At 38.1% G+C, this 23,821-nt stretch overlaps 1 protein-coding gene across 3 annotated transcripts in view; it reads right to left on the bottom strand.

Moving 5' to 3' along the window:
- Nucleotides 1–23,821, bottom strand: part of LOC309486937 (uncharacterized protein) — a 182,420-nt gene that overhangs the window by 152,249 nt on the left and 6,350 nt on the right. For 2 of the 3 annotated variants that reach the window (XR_014201711.1, XM_082154416.1), the window contains exons 3-9: nt 23,033–23,104; nt 21,780–21,879; nt 10,861–10,984; nt 9,940–10,215; nt 9,583–9,663; nt 5,360–5,479; nt 4,939–5,001 (exon numbers count right to left, since the gene is read on the bottom strand). Coding sequence is in view for 2 of the 3 variants with exons in the window: in XM_082154416.1 (XP_082010542.1) it covers nt 4,939–5,001; nt 5,360–5,479; nt 9,583–9,663; nt 9,940–10,215; nt 10,861–10,984; nt 21,780–21,879; nt 23,033–23,104 (836 nt within the window). In the remaining variant the exon portion in view is untranslated. The remainder of the gene's footprint in view (nt 1–4,938; nt 5,002–5,359; nt 5,480–9,582; nt 9,664–9,939; nt 10,216–10,860; nt 10,985–21,779; nt 21,880–23,032; nt 23,105–23,821) is intronic. The other variant, XM_082154417.1, reaches the window with a different exon arrangement.

Raw genomic sequence — 23,821 nt, 5'->3', positions numbered from 1 at the left:
GGCGCACCCGGTGCATGGTCTAAATTGGTTGTCCCTATTCTCTTAATGAGTAAAGGGTGTGTTTTGGGTGTAACGTGGAATAAACCAATCAGTGTCTCATCTCCCATTCCCTTTAAAAGCCAGTTGTGCTCGCGCCATGGCGGATTCGCTATTTACATGACAGAATTTGCAAGCGGAAAAACTGAACGCTTCTCCAGAGAGGAAATGGATCTGCTCGTGCGTGAGGTTAAAGCGCACAAGCAGACCATCTACGGGACAAAGTGTATGCTCGTTGTGGACCCGCCTATATAAAAAATGTATATCTGAAAACTAGGTGTGTTCAGGTGCATTGTTGGCGCATTGCTATTTTGAGGCAACTGAAATAGTGTTGGCGCCACTGACCAACTGAAACCTGGTCTAAAGTCAATGGCGCCAACTCTATTTCAGTTGCCTCAAAATAACAATGCGCCAACAATGCACCTGAACACACCTCATTTTCAGATCAGCACGCCCATGAGCGAACAGATGGGCGCAAATCCATTTGCTATTTAAACAACGTGACGCAGGACGTAAAAATTATAACTGCGTCTGGGCTGAAACTAGCAAAAAAAAACTAGGATCGCATCTGGCGCCGCATTGCACCGGGTGTATGATAGGGCCCTAAGTGTTGAGTTCATTTCTTTTACTTGATAATGTGCTGAACAAACAGTTTTTTTTTTTTACAGTGAAAGTTTTTCGCTGAAATTTGCAGTACACACAAAGAAATGAAGTGGTGGAGGGAAAAACAATAAAACACAAACTTCCTATTTTGTTATTAAGCCATAGGGTCCATCAATCAAACTACACTCATGCTGTCAAATTCAACCTAAAAATAACCTTGAAATTCACTAGATTTTAATCCGTTTACAAAGAACAATATTGAGTGAGCTTTAATGAATTGTGAGGCCATTAAAACATCTGCTCCGGTTCATAAATAATTCAGGCATGCCAGTGGCCCCTGAATTTAGGTTTGCTGCCCAAAAATCACTCATGTCGTTTTGGTTCCTAGTCTAATATTGGATTACAGGGAGAGAGAGAACTCTTAGGGAGGCAGTGTGGTCAGAAAGTACATCTCCATAACAACAAAACCAGCCCAGGTAATTGCATTTTGGACGTGTTGTGCATCGGCTAGTATTAAGGATCTAGAAATGCTGGTTCGCTCTGAACAGAACTCCTCATGCGATTAATCCCACTTCACTCAATCCATGAAACACGATTGCGACTGGCAATTTTCATCGCTGGGTACAAACTCTTTTGAGAAACACGTTCGAAGTGATCCAGAGAAAGGGTTCTTGTGTAGGTCACTGCAATTAACCTTTGGGTGACATTCGGTGAGCTTAATAGCTCAGAACGCTGTAATAGCCGTACACTACCTTGAAAATCGGCTGCATTTTATATTCGGTTTCTCTTCTGGGGTTGAACGTGTTCACAGTCAGAGATTAGAAAGGTTTAATGAAACACATCACTAATACATCCATTAAACACCTGGCTCTCATGAACATGTTCTGTAAGTGCATTAAATGGCTGTTGGTTAGTAGTCTTACACCATATTACACTAATTGGCTGGTTTATACATCTAATGTTTAATGTAACCGGATTTAAGTTCATACTTAGGTTAAAACATTTAAATACAATTGGTTTTTAGCATAAATTATGCTTGCAAAAAGCAAAATACAGATCCTTTAGCATACATGAATGGTACACAAGACGCCAAGCAATTCAATATAGTGAAAAATACTATCAGGCAATTCAAAAATAGACACTCTAGTAAGTAAATAAGTTCTGCATGCAGTCTATAAATATAAGATTTTATTTCCCCCCTTTTCCATTCACCGTGGTGCAGTAAATCTAGCCTGTGCTCGAATACATATGCATGCATCCTCCCATCCTCCATAAATTTGCACTTCTTTTTTTAAAATAAAAAACATCACTAAGAATGGTGTGTCGTTGACAAATTACATCGCCAACACAAAGCTTGAAATGCCCGTTTGATACCAGCTTGCTTGTCTATGATATTCAAATGTTTCTCTTTGAGGAAGTAATAAGAGAACAGAGTCAGCAGGAGATGCCGGAAATATCGCCAGCCATGAAATGCGTGTGCTTCGTTTATCTATAATGCGTTTTCAGTTTCCAACATCCATGAATTCCCACATTGCAAAAAAAATAAATAAATGTGGGCCTGATTCTTCCCCCAATGCTGGATATGAGCCTTTTGGCTTAAACAAGCTCCAAAACATGGGGCTTAGATTCTCATGAGCTTTTGTATTATGAGTTTAATGTAAATGTGGCAAATACACACAATAGGCTTATGTAACCACAACGATGATTTACATAAAGACGCCATGCCGTTTATAAGGCCAACGATGTGCCAGCAGCACACTACTAAAAGATGACAAACACTTGGACACGCAAAAACAACCAACATTTTTATAAAAATGACTTTACAGGGGCCAATGCAAATGTTTTGTTCAATAAAATTCCTTCTAGGATGAGAGTGTCCTTCCCCATTATACCACCTGAAACAGCACTCAAAACAATATTTCAGCCTGTTTTTAAGATTTACGAATTTCAATTGTTGTAAAATTCCAAATTAAATTGATTAATCCTTACATATTATTCATATTATGGATTACGAATATTAAATGAGTAAAAGAGCTTAATAAAACATTTGTATACATTCTTAATTGATAATATGTAAGGATTATTCTATTTAATTTTATGAAATTTTACTATACAATTGACATTCGTAAAGCCTTTTTTTTTAGTGTAGCATTAGAAATCAAAAATGGTACACTGCTGCGCCATTAAACAAAAGCTATTGACTATATCCATAGAAAATATGTCACAAGAAAGAAAAAAAGTTCTAAAATGAGCATGGACAGAAGTTAATTATATTCTGTTTGCAAAACTTTACACCCACTCAATGAGTGCCATGAGTGCAAACTTTTCTAATCTACACATTCAGAAAAGTACTAATATGGCCAACAAATTAAGTGTGTCCAGACTATTTTGACAGTGAATGTTGATTAATGAGTGAGCGGCAAGACAAAAGACAAAAAAAATATGAATAATTGATACTAGACAATAACTGCTAACAGAATAACACTCAAAAAGTAAAAATGTGAGGTTTTTGTCCTTTAGTCCATATTTGTGAGCTCTGAGTGTGTCCAGACGAAGTAGCTCACTGTGTCCAAAGACAAATATGCTAAAATATTTGACATTAAATGAGAAAAAAGGCAACAGAATAAGTGTCTGAATGTCCCCCAAGAAATCAAAGTCAAATTTAAGAAAATGAATGACTTGTCCACTAAGGACTATTTAGTTTCTTTGTCCAATAAAATGCTTTCTAGTAGAATGTTAATGTCCCTTCGTCTAATACCATCACGAACAAGGGGCAACAATTTAAGTGTGTCCCGACAGTTCTGACACTGAGCGCTGATTAACGGCCGCCCTCCTGTGACAAGACGAAAGTCAGAGGCAGATATGCAAGCGTGTTTCATTCTAAAATAGGACAATGGAAGAAAAAAAATTCTCTGTGATGACCTATTGACTTTAAACTACTGCAAATGGAGATTTGAGTCTCCGACAAGCGTTAAACCCGATCCTAGAATATCCCATGGGATTGTCCACTTATTCCACGGGAGCTATGTAGCATTCCAGCCATGACAACTTGAGAACCGGAGCATGCACATACACAGTATTACAAAAAAAGAAAACAATAGCCTAGAGTGTCATGAAATGCTGAATTATCCAATTATCTGCCCGTATACTGTAACGATACTTGATACTCCAGTAGCCAAAACAATGATTTTTATCAAGCATAGAGGCACCTGGAAAACTATAAAATTCACTTTCACCTTCAGCAGGCCTCTGTTAAAATGTTAAATTCACAGCTCTGATGCAATGTCTTGGAAATGCATCATAAATTCAATATGTGCTATTGGCCATGTTCTTGTTCCAAATGTAATTACACTTGTCCTGTATATTCTATTACATTGAGAGAACGCTGCATAATATTTCATAAAACACATTTAGCATGACATTGAACAGTCATTCGTTGAGGATTCAATCACTGAAAAATGTGACATCTGAAGCAGCAGGAGCAACAAAATGCAACAATATAACAAACTCCAGTTGTCAATTAACACGTACTGCAAGATATAAAAGAAGCTTTGTTGTTTGACTGCGCAATTAACTGAACAGGCATTTGTCTGATAAATTTCATATACATAGTCAACAATTCCATTTGCAACAAAGGCTACAGTAATGTGACTTGTTGTGCAGGGTAATTTGAAAGAGATCAATAGAAAAACTGTAGTCTCATTTCCTACCGGATTTGAAAACAAAAAAACAACACTTTTGGCAGCAGCCGCATTAATTATGTAGAAAGTAAAGCAACATTTCTCAGAAGTTGGTCCTATAGGAGTGCAAATTTATTGGCTGCTTGTTCCCAAAAGGTATTCCGAATTTCCCACCCCAGACTAAGCAAGTGGTTCTTGTCAAGAAACGTCTCTATTCCAAAACACAACAAACTAATTTGACTAATGACCTTAAAGACCATTTGTCCTTAACAAATATATCATCAGCTGTTCATTTGTGTGAATTCCAAACATTCTTACAGTGGCTCCAAACTCTAAGTGACACAAGGAAGGGAACATATCTATTTACTGCCAAGATCCTTAACGCCTCACAGAGAAGCCAAAAATCGCTTTAAATATGTTGGGATAATAATAACTAACGAATTAAAGTGTACCACAAATTTGATAATAATGTCAAGAAAACCAGAGATTGTGAATCTTGATGCACATGCACTCTGTCACGTCTTTTAAAGGACAAATCTATGAAATGTCACTGAACAAAGAACTAAGCCATTTTGTATTATTTAGAATCAATGCGTGATTGATGAAACCCATTCCTTACCATGTCTCCTTTATCTCCCTTTTGTCCAGAATGTCCTGCCAAAACTGGAAGCCCTTGATCCCCCTTTTAAATACACATAAGTTACATAATGCAATGTTAATATGCTAAATGGGCTCAGGTCTAAAACACTGATCAAAATTCAAAGAGGAGTCCTAGCCTGAACTCTGGCTCTTTGTACTTCAGAAGAGATTAGCTGAGCATCGCCCGCTGATGAAGTGCATGTCTGTGCCCAAACACCCCCTTATTTGTGCTAAATTGCTTCTAATAAGCTGTTATTTCTGTCTCTTGCTGTCATCCAGGTATACGGACTGGCATAAATGTGCTTTAATTGGCCATTCATTTTGCATGCGGCATTACCTCAGGATCCATTGTTGAGTGCTAACTCGCTCATTTTAAGAATGCTTTCATGGTTTAACTTTACCTTCAGAGCGGGACAGTGGCATCGGTCGTTGGGGAGCTGAGCTGGCATGGACAGCATTCTGTGGAGGTATCCTGTGACCAGCGGGGCCGCTGTGGGGTTGTGAGTTACCACAGGTTCACACTGGTCAGATTGAAAATAAGGCAATACATTAGACCGTGATAAAGTATTCAGACAATTATTGTAGACCAAGATAATCAATTATTATGCTTTGAATAGGATATGTGGGGATTTTCTACATGCATACTGCATGCATATTCATCTTCTGATATGCATAACACTGGCAAACTTTGTTATGCTAAATATATAATTTGGCGCTGTAAAGTCATATTTAATATGAGTTCAATTCTGAAGAATTTGGGAAGAGCATTTGTGCATTTTTTGGTAACACTTTACAATAAGGTTCATTAGTTAACATTAGTTAACTACCCATGAACTAAGAATGTTCAGCATTTATTAATCTTAGTTAATATTAATTTCAACATTTACTTATGCATTATTAAAATCAAAGGTTGCACTTGTTAACATTACTTAATCTACGGTGAACTAACATGAACAAACAACGAACAGCTGAATTTTTATTAACTAACATTAACAAAGATTTATAAATACTGTAACAAATACATTTCTCATTGTTAGGTAATGTTAGTTAATACATTAACTAATGTTAACTAATGAACCTTATTGTAAAATGTTACCCATTTTCTTCAGTATAACTGTGCAAAATTAAAGAGTACATACCATATATACTGTATATATTGTAGGCAAACAACCTTTTTTTCCAACACTCTTTTTGTTCTTTTTGTCCTATAGTATTTGGGTTATGTTTTCCTGAGTGAGAAACTATTTTGTTCAAAAGAAAGCTCTCTGAATCACATTTCTGAATTGCCAACATAGTCAGACCATTTTGCTAAACCCAAATAATAGATTTTTGTGGCAAGTTGTTTTTAGTGAAATCAAAACCAAACCATATAGGCCATATAGTCTGATTCCTACGGAGCCCCTAAAGGGACACTGTGGTGGGGGAAAAAAATATGAGTTCCAAGGAAAGTCAATGCTTTTGCATTCTCTCGTAAAAGTTTTGCGTTCCCGAGGAAGTTTTTTTAGTGAATCCAAAACATACAGAGTACTGTTATTTAATATATTTATTTCAGCTCTAAAATTATTAAAAAGTCAATAATTGCAAAAAAAGGTAGTTCAACTTTTAAATATAAACAATGCAATATTTAAATTATCTCATCATTTGGTAATTGTATTGTTTATATATTATATCTTCTTCAAATCCCTACAATACTTGTTAATAAAGTGATGGCGCCTTAGGCAATCGAATGCGTTGCCCAATTACGTGACCGTAGCCACTTGGACCATTCCACTTCCATGTGGAAATCGCAAATGAAACATTATCCCAAATGCTGAGAAGGGGGATTAGCAAACAAATGTAAAGACCATGTACCAATTACAACATTAAGCAGGGATGTGGATTTTCTCTAATCCAATCATTTAAGAGAGTATGTTGCCTTTAATTAATCAGAAATTATTGCCTGGAGCAACTTGAGCTAAAAGGATGTTCTCAAGTGCTTTTTCCACAATGGAAACATTCAGTCCAACAACAATACAAGGAAATTGCAATGGCTCTGTTCCAAAACCTACTGCATTGCCTACATGGACAGCATTTTAAGAGTTTCAAAAGGTAGAATGCCTTCTTTAGGCCAAATTCTGAGGCAACAAACCCAAAAGAGCCCATGTCACACGGGATACACCACCTCCTACCTCCACTCTCTCTTACGAGTCTACACGTCCTCCAAGAACCTTCGGTCGGTAAGTGAGCAGTGCCTTGAGGTATCAGTGCCATTACAGAGAGGCACAAAAATCAATCTCAAGAACGTTTTCATTTCTTGCTGTGGAATGATCTTCCAAGCCCTATCAGGACAGCCGAATCCCTGACAATTTTCAAGAATTGTTAAGCTTGATTTCTCACAACTTGTGTGCTTTTTCTGGGCAAGACGGAGCAAACCGCAGAGCTAATAGAGTTGCACGAACACTAGGGCTGTGTATTGGCAAGAATCTGGCGATACGCTACGTATCACGATACATGGGTCACGATTCAATATATTGCAATATATTTCGATACTGTGCATAAGGCGATATATTGGGATTTTTTTAAAGTAGGACTATAATTTTAGAAAAAGTAATATTTAAAAAAATACATGATGTGCATAAAAGTCAAAGAAGTTTACTTTAGGTAAACAATTCAGTTGCCTACACAGAAAATCAAACTGCCAGTTTGGGATTGTGGTTCACAGGTTCTTAGTGAGCAAATTTTTATATGCTCAAGTAGGCCATAATAAAAGAAAATACATAGCCCCTGTCACAATACAAAACAACAACGTGAACTGGACGAAAATTAATAAAAGTGGATGAATGTGAACAAAACGAAATTGAAGTCAAGTTTTATGTGATAAAAGATTTTAAAAGAACTGGACGCGCGAATGAGGTGAGCCGCGCTAAAACGCCTCATTCGCGCCGCAGGGCCTCCAGACGTGCGTAAACGCGTCTTTGCATTGACTTAACATTGAAATCACTTGCGCCAGACGCTCTATGCGCGTTTGGTGTGAACGATGCACGCGATTACATTTAGAAATAGACAAGCTTTGTTTCCAAATGCACCAAGCAAAGATATCCTTTCAATTGTATAAACTTTTATAAAACCAGCCAATATTATCACAATAAACATCCAAAATGAAATATTTAACATATATATAACAACTGCACAACGTCTAATTTGTAAACAAAATGATTTACGCACTAAATCCAGCATAAACTCCAGCACAGTTTATATAGGCCTATGTTTAAACTCTCAAGACAGACCTCACATGCCGAACCTCACATCAATTGGCTGCCGACCGCGTTTTTCGCTTGATATTTGCATAAAGTCGAGAACTGCCCAACTTTTTGACTCTCTCGGTCGCTCTCAACGCTTTCTCCAGTCCGCTGTCAATCCCAAAATGTCCAGTGGACAGGCACCGTTCGGCGAGCCTGGCGAGGACACTAGTGGTGCGTCTCAGCATAGCCATCTAGTGGTAGGGATTTAAACAACATAAACGTGAACCACTGTCTTACCATGAATATTTTTGGACGTAAAAAAAAAAAAAATCGATATTGCATTTTTGAAAATCGATACAGTATTGCAAAATAAAATATCACGATACTCAAGTGTATCGATTTTTTCTTACACCCCTAACGAACACTCACATTGTGCAGTCGAGAACTTCTTTAAATAATACATTACATTTTGGTTTGTTTTTGACTAAACTCTACCGTACACTTGGAATACGCCATGTGTTGCATGGGACCATTCTGTGATACTTTTCACTGCCATTATATGGACAAGCGCGAGAGGGACAAGAAGAAAGAAAGAAGGGCATACAGCATCCAAACTAAACCAGGGTGAGTAAACGATGACTTCATTTTCATTTTAGGGTGAACTATCCCTACTTTAAAAAAAATCAATCTTAAACTTAAGTCTATTTCTCAAACAAAACCATCACATGAGCATTTGTGAGGAAGCTGTCTATGTAGGCAGCAGATGGAAGGGTAGCTCACTTGATTTTGGAATGGAGCCTTTGAAAACTACCACAACAAATAAAACAAAAAGAGACACTTCAATCTTTACCTGAAAGAATAAGGTTATTCAAAAGCAGTGTTAAAAGGTCACTGGCCAGTTCAGATATTAGTTTATGAATATGCCAAGCCTTTAAAGTCCTCCTGTTGTGAAAATCAAGGTTTTAATGTTGTTTATATGTCTATAATATTCATAAGTGAGCACCATTGCTGAGTATTTTCTCCTTAAAACTGCAGTGGACCAAAGACAGTCTCAAAAACACGGTTTTAAACCGCTAGTGTTTCTGCCGTCACAAACTACCATCTAACCAATCACGTCAACGAGTGATCGTCAACGAGTGGATCTCTGAGTTGGTGTGAGTGAGTGGAGCCTGGGCTAATTTGCATATTCATAGAACCGTGTATACTAAATGAGGCAAGGGTGTAGAGTTACATTCAAGCTATTTTAAGGCATGAAATATGTCATTTTGGTGATCAAACTTGAGATTTAAGGGATACAATTATTGACTACAGGGGGACTTTAAGTTTAGTGCAAAAATGATGGGCTGGGTTTACAGTCGGTTAGGATTTGCATCACACTGCAGCACCATAAACCTGAATCTTACCGTAACTCCAGGAGAATCGCAGCATCTATCCAGGTCGGCTATTCTAGCATCACAGAAGATCAGAATCTCTTGAAGCTCAATCTGTCAAGGTAAACTGACATTTATTGGCATGAACACACATAACTGATAAACGAATACAACAGATAAACCTTATTCTATTTTGACCTGTATCAGATTCAGACTTGAAGTTAGTGAAGTTCCCTTAATATATTAGTGGTTGCCATCATAGTTTGGAGGTGAGCCTTCACATTCACTAACTGTACTAAATGTTCCAAGTGTTTGCATTCATATTCAGCTTTAGCAACTGAGTGTTGCCTTATTTATGACCATTGATGAGAACCTCTGTCCAAAACTCACATCCACTGGACGTCCGTCCTCCACTCGAGTGGTGATGAAGGTGCGTCCGCTCGCATCCATGCCAGATCTTTCAGCGGTCACCTGACGTTCAATTAATTTGCAGTCCAGATAGATGGAAACGGCGTTGCTCTCGACAGAAACGCCCAGCTTGTGAAACTGTCGATCGAAGAGGGCGTGCAGGTCTCGGTTCTTGAAGATGTAAAGGAGGCTGTTCTTCAGAAAACTCTGAGCTAAAAACTCAACTGTTTTTTTAGCCCCATCCACTATTAATGACACCTAAATGAAGTAGAAAAGATGAACATTAGTGGTTCCTTAAGACAGTTAATGAGATAAGCTGAATGAAGTCTGAAGAGATTGCAAAAGAGTACTATTTAAATAATGATACTTTTGTCAGTCTTGCAGGAGTTCTAGGGATGCACGATATATCAGCCACCATATCAGTATCGGCTGAAATGTTCATTTTTAATGTTATTGGCTGATTTATTAAAGTCGATAAATAATAAATAATTTCTTTCAGCTGAGACACTTCAGATGCGCACTGTTCGCCATGAAGGTTTTTAATTGCTTGAAATATGATTAGAATCACTTCAAAAAAGGAAAATACAGTTAAGTACAACATGTGCAGCGCAAGTCTGTCATATAGGCTACATACAATTAAAATGTGAACATTATAATTGTGTGATTGGGACATGACTTTTAATGATGAGACTTTTTTTTAAATCAGGCTCTCAAAAATTATATAAAAATTTGGATTTATTTATCGGCCAATATATTGGTTATCGGCTTTCAAATAAGAGTTATCATTTATCGGTATCTGCCAAAATGTTCATATCGGTGCATCCCTAGTTTTGAGCATACCCTGATTGATCAATGTCTATTTTACAGATAAAAAATTTATGAAATCTAAAATATTTTACACACCTGTGTATCTCCACTTTTATCAAAGATCTGCAGAACAAACCAGCGATCTCTCTTTGTGGTTTTTCTGAGCCGGAACGTGGCAATAATGGAGTATTCATGAGAAAGTCCATTTGGGAACACAGATCTTTAGACAAGAGACACAACACCAACATCTATAATTAAGGTTTATCAAAATAAAAAGTAGATTACAAAAAAATATATACTACCGTTCCGAAGTTTGGGAGTAAGCCGCTTATGCTTAGTTGCTTACCAATTAAGGCTTGAAAAAAGATTTGAGTAAAAACAGTAAAACTGAAATATTATTGTTATTGCAAAATAATATTAATAAACAGTCGTGCTGTTTAATATTTTTGTGGAAACCATGATAATCTTTGATTAATAGAATGTTCAAAATGTCTTTGCTGTTACTTTTGAACAATTCAAAATATCCTTGCTAAATAAAAGTATTGATTTCTTTTTCTTTTTTTTTACTTTACCCCAGTTACACACTTTACCCCAGTAAATACTTCTCAGGGGGGTTTAATGCTATTTAAATTAATTCAAAAAAATTAAATACCACAGGAAATACTCTTTATGTAAGAAAATAAGTGACAAACATGTGAATCTAATTAAATATCTCAAACAACGAGAAAGACATCAACAGTGACAAATGAAACTAAATAGTGCATCGACTGCCCAAACAAAATGACTAAATGAATCAGACTTCCTAACACACTCTAGAAAAGCATGATTATTGTTTCAGTTCAGCAGTAAAGTGCTATTTGCAGTAATTTGTCATTTAACACACTTACTTTATATTCAAAGCACCATATTGTACATGAACTGACAGTTCAATTGAATCTGAATGTGTGTTTTTAGCTTCACTAACTGGTGTTAGTGCATTGGCATCCATGTTCCCCTTGTATTTTTTCTTTAGTCTTGCCTTAACAATTTATCAGACGAGTTTATCCAAAAATGTGTCCATTCACAGCCGGAGATCATCCTGTCTGTCAGGCTATTGTTTGAAACCACTGAGATGTTTCCATTGGTCTAAATGTAGTACAGTAGCTGTGACAAAAGTCAAACTCAAGAAACATGACGCTTGAAAAAAAAGTTGTACAAAAAAAATGTGAAGCTTCTATCCGGTTATTAAAACTGTTGAAAGAATAATACTACATTTTTGAGGGAATCACATAACACTGTACGTGTTACAGAAAGAATTACTCCTCATTTTCCTTTTTCATTTCTTTCACACACTATTTGGTAATTTACTGGCACTTCATCAAACACCATCAGGAAAACTGACAATGGGAAATCTCATGTATGAATACTTCAAAAGGATGAGAGAAAGAGAGAGAGAGAGAGAGAGAGATCAGACTTGCAAGAGGCTGAAAATTAGTTTCTGCTCAAATAGATCATTCTCGATTCTCTCTAGGCACGTCTGTCTCTTGCTTTCACAGGCAGAGTGGAGGAAAATGCACATTATTAAAATGATATATACTCTTACTTTACATGCTGGCAAGATCCAAATGCTTTTGGATAAGAGGAAGACACAGGAGAGAGGCTAGTCTAGATGTAGCCTATTATAGGACAATGACCGGATTATTACTAAAACTGACCACAAAATTTTCAAAATCACTTGGTTGGCTTACTTGAAGGCATGCTTCACTCAAGATTTTATAATTGAGTAGATGAATAATGCTTTAAATAATTGCTTTAACTTTAATATATTTCTAAAAAAAAAAATCATATGGCTTTGGAAGATATGCAGCAATGCAAAAAGAATCACGTTGGAAATGTACACACTGCAGCTAAATTCGGTTGTCAATTCATCTTTCAGTGCTTAATCATGTTCTGTACACACACAGTTCAGTCATTTACCGGAGTGACAACCGCATTCTACAACAGAATTAACTTCCAAAATGCAGGTAGTGAAAAACACATTTACAAAAATGAATGACGTAATTTAGCATGCATCAGAAATGTTTTTCTCTTCTTTATGTGCTGTGCAAGAAATCACAGGGAAAGCGGTACAAGCCTCGACTCATTCGTGTTGCCAGATCTGAATTATTATAAAAATGATTGAACCCCCAAATTTTGTGCAGAATCTTTTATTCTTTATAACTTCCAATAGCCGCTGCCTGTAAGTGCTTAGAAGCTTCTGTCACCTCTCTACTGCAATCTCGGACCATTACTCACTTGAAAAAGCTTCCAGATCACTGATAATCTTTGGTTTTCACGTTACCACTGCTTTCTTCAAATACCACCAAATATTTTCAATAAGATTTAGATCTGAAGACCGTGCAGGCCACTCAACAACATTCTACGACTGATCGCTGAACCAAGCTTAGGTTTGGATGTATACTTTGGGACGGCTGTCCTGCAGGAAAGTCCATTGATCATCAAGCTTTAGTCTCTGCTCCAAAGGCATCACCATCTTTGCCAAAATGGCTTGATCCTTCAAAGAATTCATGATGTCCTTCCTACAGTCAAGCTTTCCACTTCTTGCAACAGCAAAACACCTCATGACTAGACCACCTCCATATTTGACCATGAAGATTGTATTCTTCTGCTCATGAGCTTTGCCTTTTTTGCTGATGGGTCCAAAAAGTTCCAGTTTGGTCACAGAACTCCACAGGTCTATCCAAATTAATTTGAGCATATTCAAGTCAGCCTTTTATGTTCTTCTTGGTCAAGAGAGGCATTCGGCAAGACGTCCCAACATGAAGTCCATGCTTGTCTAGTGTTCTGTTTATAATCTGCATTGAAATATTTTTTCCTTTCATCAAGTCATATTGCAAGTCTTTGGCAGTAAATTGAGGGGTTTTCTCAGTTGCTCCAATCAAACATGTTATTCCCTTTAATGATATTATGCTTTATCTTCAACACCCTCAAAGGTTTTCTGGTACAACAAATTTTAAACTAATGAATAAGACTGCCAGCTGTGTCTCTAGACACTTTCAGTGTTTTGGAAATCTTGTATCCAGACTTTGTAATGTAATAAAACAATTTGTTCTCTACAACTTTTGTGAGAGCTCTTTTGGCTTGGTCATATTTGCTAACTTTAGCACATGCATAGGCTAAATGTATGTATGTGTAACAGCACAAGCCAATTCAGTTTTGTTATAGAGTTTCCAAAGCCTTAATTGTGTTTCAACACAAGTTTGTACCATACCATACAAATAAGTGACATAAAAACAGCAGTGTTGAATAATTATGACACAGCTGTATTACAAAAAAAATCCTATAACTCAAAAGCATCACTCCTGAAACTTTACAGTGTGTAGGTGGCCAAACTTAAATGATGCATTTCTATCAAATTTGACAGTCACTGGTGATTACTATGTTCATACAATGAAAGAATATTATTTTAGCCTGTCCTTTCCATGCCGCAGAATAAATAAAGTCATGAAGGTTTGAAAAGTCCATTTATCTAGACATGGAAATAAATACACTTACAATGATAGCTAAAAAAAAAGACTTTTATGGATTTGCTGAGTAATTGATTTCATGACTACAACCCTAAATTAGACTTAATACGACCAGCCGGTGGAATGGACTTCTGCCGAGTGAGACCTCATAAGTGAGGGCAGTGTTTCGAAGCGCACCAACCTGGGCACTGTGACATCAATTCACTTCATCACTGAGCTGTTAAATAGGGACATCAGAGGCCATATGTCAAATATGATGGGATGCAACACTCTAACACAGCCCATATTAAACTAATCTCTGAACATTCAGAGGAATAAACAAAATAAATGCTGCCATTGCTACAAAAAGCCTCTCACGGTTGCTATAAGTTTGTTCAACCATGCTTAACATTGGGATATTGATATGGTAATGTAATGTAACATAATGTAACATAATATACATCAGTGAAGACTACTACACAGCACTGAAAAATAATAATAATAAAACATTCCACAAGTCTTCCATTGTCAATGCTACCCCAAACTTATACAATTATTTGAGCCAGCATTCTGTTTCATTTTGGCCATTCAAATAAACATATTGCAATTGTGTTTGGTGGTTTTGTGCCGATAGTGGCACATAAATTACAGACTTCACCTTTAAGAGTTTTATTTTGGTCACAAAAAAAGGAAAGAAAGAAATTAGTCAGCCCACATAGAAGCAGCAACTTTAAGAAAGGTTGGTCAGAAGCTGAATAAATGTGTGGTATGCCTACTCTAAGTAGTGGCTTTTATCAACCACTCAGTTAGGACTACTGGGCGGACATCACGTCATGCAATTAATATTCATGAGCTAAGCTCATAAGCTTTATATTGTGCTCCCCCCAACACTTTTCAGATCGTTCCCACGCTCCTTTCCTCTCATAAAAATGAATACCAAACATGCAATTAACACATCTTAGCCGAATCATCTGTTAAACAACTAATGGAAAATAGTCTGGGGGAGTGGAGCCTTCTCTTTCCATGTGACAGTATCATTTCCTGCAAGTAAAGTGAGAGATGTTTGGTGTTTGTGCTGGGGACTCTTTGACCCCTGTTCTGCACCCCTTCGACACATCCAGCTGACTAACACCATCACCTGTCAGAGATCAGCTTAATTGAGGTCTGGCAGGGTGTGTGCATGTGTCTGTATGGGGGTCCGGGTAGACAACTTGGCATTCTCGTCCCCCAAAACCGCACTCCACCTCCAGCCAGGGAGACTCACAGTTGGTCCCCGAGGGCCGGTCTGAGCAGCAGAGAGAAAGCCCCACAGCAGGCCGCTGACCACCAAGCGTTAGATAGAGCAACAGATCGCAAATCATCTGACCCACGGCCCCTTCAGGGTCCCGGGGAGCAAACAGTGCGTTTAACAGTTGTTTAAAAAAAACGCTAAAAATATCCTCCCTTTCCCTGTGCAGATGACTGAGTGTTATTTTCCACTGGTGAAACGTGTGGAGGTACAAGAGACATCCACTGGGTTGCTGAATCTCTATGGCCAACCCAGCAGGTGTGCTTGAAACCACAGAGAATAAGACTATGATGAAACACAAATTAACAAATGACCTACAAATGCTAAACAATGTACTACTTTAGTGCGCAATGCACCATGTGTTTCCATACTAGGATAAAGTGGCCCCAAAATCTTAGACTTTCGGACAGTTAATGTATTAATCTTATTGCTTTAGATAAATTATCAAACCAAGTGGTATTTGCAAAACAAATTATGCTAGACCTTTTCTCAGAACCTCTTCTAGCAATTACATTTAACTTACTGGTCCCAGGGACATTTTTAATGGATTTATGTAGTCAGTTCTCCTTAAGTTCACACAGATGTAGCCCATCACGTTAACTATGAACATACTGAAAGTGTCCAAACGCTTTGTCTTAATCTTGAACAGTATCCTAAAGCAATAAGTAAGGAGAGGCTGTGTGGTACAGTGATTTTATCACAAGAAAAAATGTGACAACCTAAAAATATATGTACACTACAGTTCAAAGGGGAGGCAATTAATATTTTTATTCAGCAAGGGCACATTGATATAAACCTAACCCTAAATGTCAAAAGTGACAGTAAAGACATTTATATTATAATGTAACAAAAGATTCAAATAAACTGTTTCTACAAAAAAAAAATTAAGCAGCCCAACGGTTTTCAATATTGATAATAATAAAGAAATATTTCTTGAGCACCAAATCAGCATATTAGAATGATTTGTGAAAGATCATGTGACACTGAAGACTGAAAATTCAGCAATATTTCACACTATTACAGTTTTTACTGTATTTTTTATCAAATAAATGTAGCCTTGGGGAGCAAAATAGGTTTCTTTCAAAAACACACACACAAAACAACAACTTCTGAATGGTAGTGTACTGATGTTCAATAAACTGTAATACTGTTCACTATTCATGGTTGAAATTATTTGCAGCAAAAAAAAATTTTTTGCTTCTGAAGCATACCTATGCTATCTTTCTTAAATAAATGTCAATAGGTTTGTCCACTGTGCATTAAAAGACTGTGCTCCAGGAAAATCTGAACTGAGAATTCTCCTACTTCCTAGTTAAAAATTACCACTGGAACGGCACAGACATTAGACTTAAAGGGCCCTATTTTAACGATCTGAAACGCAAGTGTCAAGCGCAAAGCGCAAGTAACTTTGTGGGCGGGTCTCGGCGCTGTTGCTATTTTCCCGGCGGGATAAATGACTCTTGCGCCCGGCGCAAATCTAAAAGGGGTTGGTCTGAAGTAGCTTCATTATTCATAGGTGTGGTTTGGGCGTAACGTGAAATAAACCAATCAGAGCGACATCTCACATTCCCTTTAAGAGCAGAGGCGCTTGTTCTAAAGCGGATTCCTATTATATGATTTGTCAGGCGCGCGCCAGGAGCGGTTCACAGCCGAGGAGACTGACGTTCTCGTCAGGGACATTGGGGATGGAGAAAGTGAGAAACCCACCCAAATTAACTTCGGTTAAACAGGCGTATGATAATTTGGGTAAATGTGTAAGCTAGATGTATGCTTTTATAATAAATTGTCTGTCTGTCTATCTATCTATCTATCGTAATAATGTATGATTTGCAAAAATGAAAACTGCTGCTTCTGTGTAGATGAGAGAATCAAAGTGTGCGTTGTGCACACGCTACATTGATTATGGCCAAGCATGCGCCCTTAAAATAGCATATGAATAACATGCGCAACGCGCCATTGACTTTAAACTATTTTTTCCTGGTTAGTGGCGCAATTGTTTTCTAAACCTGCAAAATAGCATGAAGGAACGTTTGTGCCGGAACACGCCTCCTCTTTGCGCTGAACCGCCCCCGGGAGCGCAAGTGTATTTCTTAGTTAACCGACGTGCTTCTGTGGAGGGAAAAGTCCGCTTTGCGCGGGTGCAAAATAGGAATGATACATGCGTCGGTGTACAAAGTCAATTGCGCTGGGTGCAAGATAGGGCCCAAAGTGAGTTAAAGAAAAGTAAAGAAAGTAGAAAGATCAACCCCGACATAGAAGCACATAATTTGAATGTCCAAGATTGTGGCAACAATCATTGAGCAAAAAAAAAAAACTATTACTTTTATTTAATTAATTATTTTATTTTATATATTATTGTTAAGAAAAAAAGTTATAAACTAGAAAAACTAATCCCACATACTACTCAAGTCTGAATCACGGAAATATTTAAAGTCCCCCTGTGGTGAAAATCAAACTTTTAATGTTGTTTATATGTTATGATGTTTTTAATATGTGTTAAGACAAACCATGTGCAAATTCATAAGTCAACACCATTGCTGAGAATTTTCTCCTTAAAACTGCTGTGAAAAACGTGGTTTGAAACTGCTGGTGTTTCTGATGTCACAAACTACCTTGTGACCAATCAAGTCAACGTGTGATCGTCAACAAGTCGATCTCTGAGTGGAGGCGGGGCTAATTTGCATATTCATAGCACCGCGTATACTAAATGAGGCAAGGGTGTCGAGTTACATTCAAGCTATTTTAAGGCATTCAAGGAAAAACCTTTTAAATATTTTGGTGATCAAATATGAGTTTTAAGGGATAAAATTATTGACTACAGGGGGACTTTAATAATAAATATTTTCTAGTTTATATTTATATTGTAATTTCACTCATCCCACCTACGGCTGATTTGGGAGTCTGAAGCACTATAGTGATGAATTCGGTCCGAGAGTAGAGATAAAATCCCGAGGCACACACGCACACTAGCACACACACGCAAGGTCTCTCCCTCTCTCTGCCGTGCGCGCGCTACGCTTGCGCGCTCTTGCTTCCGGGAGATTTTAACTGATTTGCGGGCATCAGGGAGCCGCTATCAATATGCGGGAGACTCCCGGAACTTCCAGGAGACTTGGGATGTCTGCGATTTTATAATCTGTGTGGATAAATTTACCAATACAATTGCGAGTTGTAAACTCGCAATTGTGAGATAAAAAGTCGCAATTATCTTTTAAAATGTTTTATTCTGTGGCAGAAACAAGCTTCCATACCTCCTGGCCTCTTCCTCCCTGACTCGTACCGTTACGGTAGGGCCGGCCCAGCTATCGGTAGGCGCCGGCGGTGCCGTGGTATCCTACCTGAGAAAACGTTTTGGAAAAGACGGGCTATGGACCCAACCAACTCTTGGGGGAGGGGAGGGGAGAACTCCCTCACATGGTACAACCCATGCAAAGGCTGCGCGCTGCGGTGTCAGAATGCAGAACGTGTATAGCCTAATGTAACTAACATGACAAATGTGAAAAAATAAATAAATCCTCGACCGGCCCAAAAGTGAAGCGGCCCACCGGGAATTCTCCCGATTCTCCCGATTACCCACCCCGGGCCTGTTGACAGCCAACGCTAGGCGCCGCTAGATGCTAAGTATCGGGAAGCGCGGATTGAGTGAGACCGAGTGGATCACGTGACATGAAGCAAGCTCGGTCTCTGCAGAGCCCGTCTACGGAGAGCCTGTCCACTCCCTATTAAGCCCTATTGTACCGAATTTTGGTTGTAGTACCACCAGAGTTCCACTGGGGGCGCTCGCCATGAGTGCAAAATGAATGGGAGTCAATGGGGCTAGACGGCTAAATTTGTCTCTTTCACCCGATTGCCGTTGAGAAATCTCAGATGTGATTGTAGATTTTGCAAGTTCAACATGGGTTTTAGGTCGAAAGTTGAATGAACGAGTACTTATGTCGTTTTGATTTCTTACAGGTTGAGTTGTTGTTGCCCATAACACGCTAGCATTCTGCTAATGACGTCAGCATTCTGACGTCATTGACATTTTGAAAGACTTTTTTAAATCAAATCTGGACTCTAAAAAATCTAACACCCAGCAATGTGTAATTTCTTTGCATCTCCTTTCGAATACAACATTCAAATTACTAGACAAAAAATTATATCCTGAGAAAAGTGGATTTTGAGGGGTATACCGCCATTGACCTCCATTCATTCTGCACTCGTCCTGTGAGCGCCCTCATATGGAATCAGAGTGGAACTGCAACCAGTTCAGAAGCCGGAAGTGTAGTGAGAGTGAAACTTCTCGCCATATTAGACATTCTCTGGTCTCTGCCTCAATGTTGATAATTCAAGACAGCATGAGAACTGACTGCGCAAGCGCAAATCTACGTAAACTACGTTCTATGGACCAAAGAGGCACTGCTAACCTCTGCCTCAATGGCCATGGCCTTGAATTTCCTGCATGAAACAATGGTTTTAGGAGCAAACAATGGCAAAATGAGTATATTATATGTGTATTCCTGGAAATTTTTGTTACAAAAATTTATATTTGGAATAAAATAAATGCAATTAATAATGTGGTGAATTAATAAAGCTCTTGGAATTAATAAATGTAATGTCAACATTTCCTTTGGTGAGGCACTGCCTACCCTGCCCGCACGTCCCTGAATACAACCTACTGTACATGCTAAAGTGAATCAATGTTTGCGGGAATTTCTCGCATTATAAGTTGGAGACCTGCGGGAATTATTAAAATTATGCGCAATACCTGCAATCCCGCGCCGAAATTCGAGCCCTGTATATATATATATATTTAAGAAAAAATATTACAAATTGTTAGTAAAAAAAATATATGAAAATCTCAGTATCACAAGGAAACCAAAATTACAAATACAGCCTATTTCTTACATGTATGCATTTGGCAGATGCTTTTATCCAAAGCGATTTACATTACATTCAAGTTGCATTAGTTGATCAGTTCATGCATTACCTAGGAATCAAACCCGAGACCTAGGCATTGCTAGAGAAATTTTTTTTCACTTTTTGTCAGATGTTTTTAGTGCAAACACAACACTTTTATGTTTGTGTCATAATTAGTCGTGTTTGACCATGACGTATGACCGACTGGAACGCTTTGAAGTCGGAAGTGGCGAATTTTAACCTCAGTCTTCCCCCATATCTGACTTTGTCTGGAGCGCGCCAATCCCACCGGTTTTTCAGCGGAATACAAAGGAGTTCTTTTGAGCATCAATTTGAACTCATATGAGCTCTTTGGATTCATGAATATGGTGTGGGTTCATGTGGTCTGGACAACTTGATTTTGCCGGAACACAGCGTACATAACATGCATAGATGTCCAAGGCTGTTATGTAGATTAAACATACCTGCAATGTCTAACTAACTTAGAAGCCTTCCTTGAACTTGGTGTCACCCTTGAGCTGTAAGTTATTAGAGTCATTGTAAGGCAATTAATATACAGGACATGATTCCCCATTACAGCTGGATTTCTCTTCTAGGCGGCAGTCCATTACAGTCACCTCTCTTTCTCCTTGGTCGAGCCCACTGCCCACGGTCTGCAAATTAATTCTGTCCAAATTATTCAACATGTCTCACGGCTCACCTCACAGTTTATCCTTATTAGCCAATGTGAGGGGAATTATCTCAGCGAGCTTGTGATATCTGGGTCATTCCATGTCAACACACCATTAAAAGCATCCGCGACATCTACATAGTCTTTCTACCGGATATCATCTGAAGTGAAAGCAAGCTTACACCATGAGAAAATATCGGTTTGCTCTGCAGGAACCCAATAACGGCCTGGCATATTATCAAAACTTGAGAGGCGGAAGCTCGTGCGAACCGCTTTGAGAATGCAGTTTGTTCAGCTAGGCAACCAGCGCTCTGTCCCGTACCGGCCTCTCATGGAGATTTATATGAGAAGCTGTCAGAAAGGCGAACCAGAACACGCAACATGTGGATGTGGGCATTCATTCAAACTCCCATCATAACATGCTCATCACAGCACTGATTCTGCAAGGAACTGTCCTACTTTCTGCTCTCCAGATGCGAGAAGATTCTGCACATCATCGATCACATCCAAACTATGTAAACATATGGATATGCACATTTGCTGCAATAACTTCCAGCTTAGCCATCACAGTTAGCTCTATGTTGTTTTCAGACAAAACGACCATCTGACTGATGTGCGAGTGGAAAAGTAAAAGGCACAATATCAAAACCTCATCAATATTTGCCGAACTTACTCAGTTGGTTTAAACAGGGGTTTGCTCCCCAGTCTAAACAATAGCCTGTCGTCCGTCACCATGCCCTTTCTCAGAAGGAACTTCTCAGCTAAATCGAATCCTGTAAACAAGAGGAGAAAAAGAAAAACATACATTACATTTATGCATTTGCCAGTCCAAAGCATTTGAGTGTAAACATTTTGGGAATTGAAAACATGACCTTAGCGCTGTTAGCACATTGTTCTGTTAAAGGAACAATGTTAGCTTCAGGCTAAAGAGATTTTTACTAAATGTCGTCCCATACAAACTGCTGAACACACATTTGTAGTCTGCAGTTTGTAGTTAGCAAGGCATCACTGTATTGTTATTCATCAAAAATTCTGGTTTTATGGCCTGTCATAAACCTCCAAGTATTAAACTTCTGCAACTTGTACAGACTCGATTCCATCTTTATTTTGTAGATGATTTCAGCCTTTAGACACATTGTTTTGATACACTTTATACTTTTTTGATAATCTCTTAAAGTCTGACAGAATAGCAAAATCGTTATTGAACAATGTTCTTGCATTCATTTGTATATTAAATAGTGATTGTTTTTTTGTTTCATGCTATCTATTGAACCATTAACAATACCGTTAATTGTGTAAAATGGCTCATTACACACAAACATTACATTGTAAAATACATAGATATGTATCAGGTAGACGCCACATCCGACCGCTCCAGACACTTTTGCACACCCACCATCTTGGAACTGTCAACGTGTCGTTACTCACAGTAAAAATCAATGATGCCACAACATTGCGTAGCTTCTGGTTGTGAAACCGCCTAGATTTAAATTCCTGAAGAAATGGGATAACCTTTCACAGGTGGGAATGTGGTTTTTTATGTATTAACTCAGTATTAGAACTTTTTAATATGGCACTTTTTATTGTTTTTACTTTTACTATGGTCAGTTTTTAATGTTGGTTTAGCTGATGCCTTCATCTTGTTGTATTGTGTTAGTTTAGCAAAATCATACATGGTTCTAACTACGGTTGCATACAGACAGTCAACTTGCTCTCGAATGTTCACGTACCGGCTTTGACCGTTTCAATATGGCGGGCGGCTGATGTATAGTGTGTGTCCCATAGAAACAAACTGCTCTGTCAGCTTCAGCCATGTACAACATTAGGGATGTTTTAAACAGCCTGCAGTTTGATGTTTAACAGCATTGCATACGGATGAACTGTGCTTGATTTCTGTTTGTATATACAGTGTATCTTTGTTTGTACCTGTGAATTCTCTGTGAATGTTCACACTGGTATGCCATATCTCCTCCAGCTTTAAGGATGGACATGTATGATCTGCAGAAGAGAGGAATGTTATACATTAATGAAGCAATTGAACTGTTAAGGGTTTCAGCTTGTTTATGTTTTTGTTTTTTTTGTATGACACATACCTTAAAGGGTAAATGAAGCAGTCAATCAAGTTTACATGATTTACAAAATGGATTTCCACTATAATCAACAATTATATAAGAAACATGACAAATGTAAACATATAAAAGAAAAAAGAAAAACCGTTATATCCTTCGCGGCCAGGGCGCCACCATTGTGCAGTATTCTAACATGTGACGTCACGGGGTTGGTTGTTTAAAGGCTCTGGGCTGAGTTCAGTAAAACGCAGTGAAAGACATAAAACTTAACATTAAACTACGCATAAAAAGCGTTCATCTGCTATCATATTATCATGTCAAGCTCTCATACATGTTTGCATCACACTGGCTCGTTAGCAAGATGCATGTGCTGGTCGAACCAGCGAACAACTAACGTTAGGTACAGTCATTGTTAGCTAACAGCTGTAAGCATGAACTAGCTAAATAACGCTAACTTACTGTTTAGCTAGTGAAGTTTATTAGTACCAGACAAAAAGACGACGTCTAACGTTATGTTAAACTGCACATGCACACTGTAACGTAGATGTTTGTGAAATAAATTTTTATTCAATATAATGTTTTACATTTTACAGACATGTTACAAACTATTTACAGGCTATTTGCTAACGTTATAGCTTGTGTGTGT

The sequence above is a fragment of the Leuciscus leuciscus genome (assembly GCF_965113295.1).
Source record: "Leuciscus leuciscus genome assembly, chromosome: 22".
NCBI classification, from domain to species: domain Eukaryota; kingdom Metazoa; phylum Chordata; class Actinopteri; order Cypriniformes; family Leuciscidae; genus Leuciscus; species Leuciscus leuciscus.
Note: the sequence above shows the minus strand (reverse complement) of the source record. Positions and strands in the feature narration are given on the sequence as shown.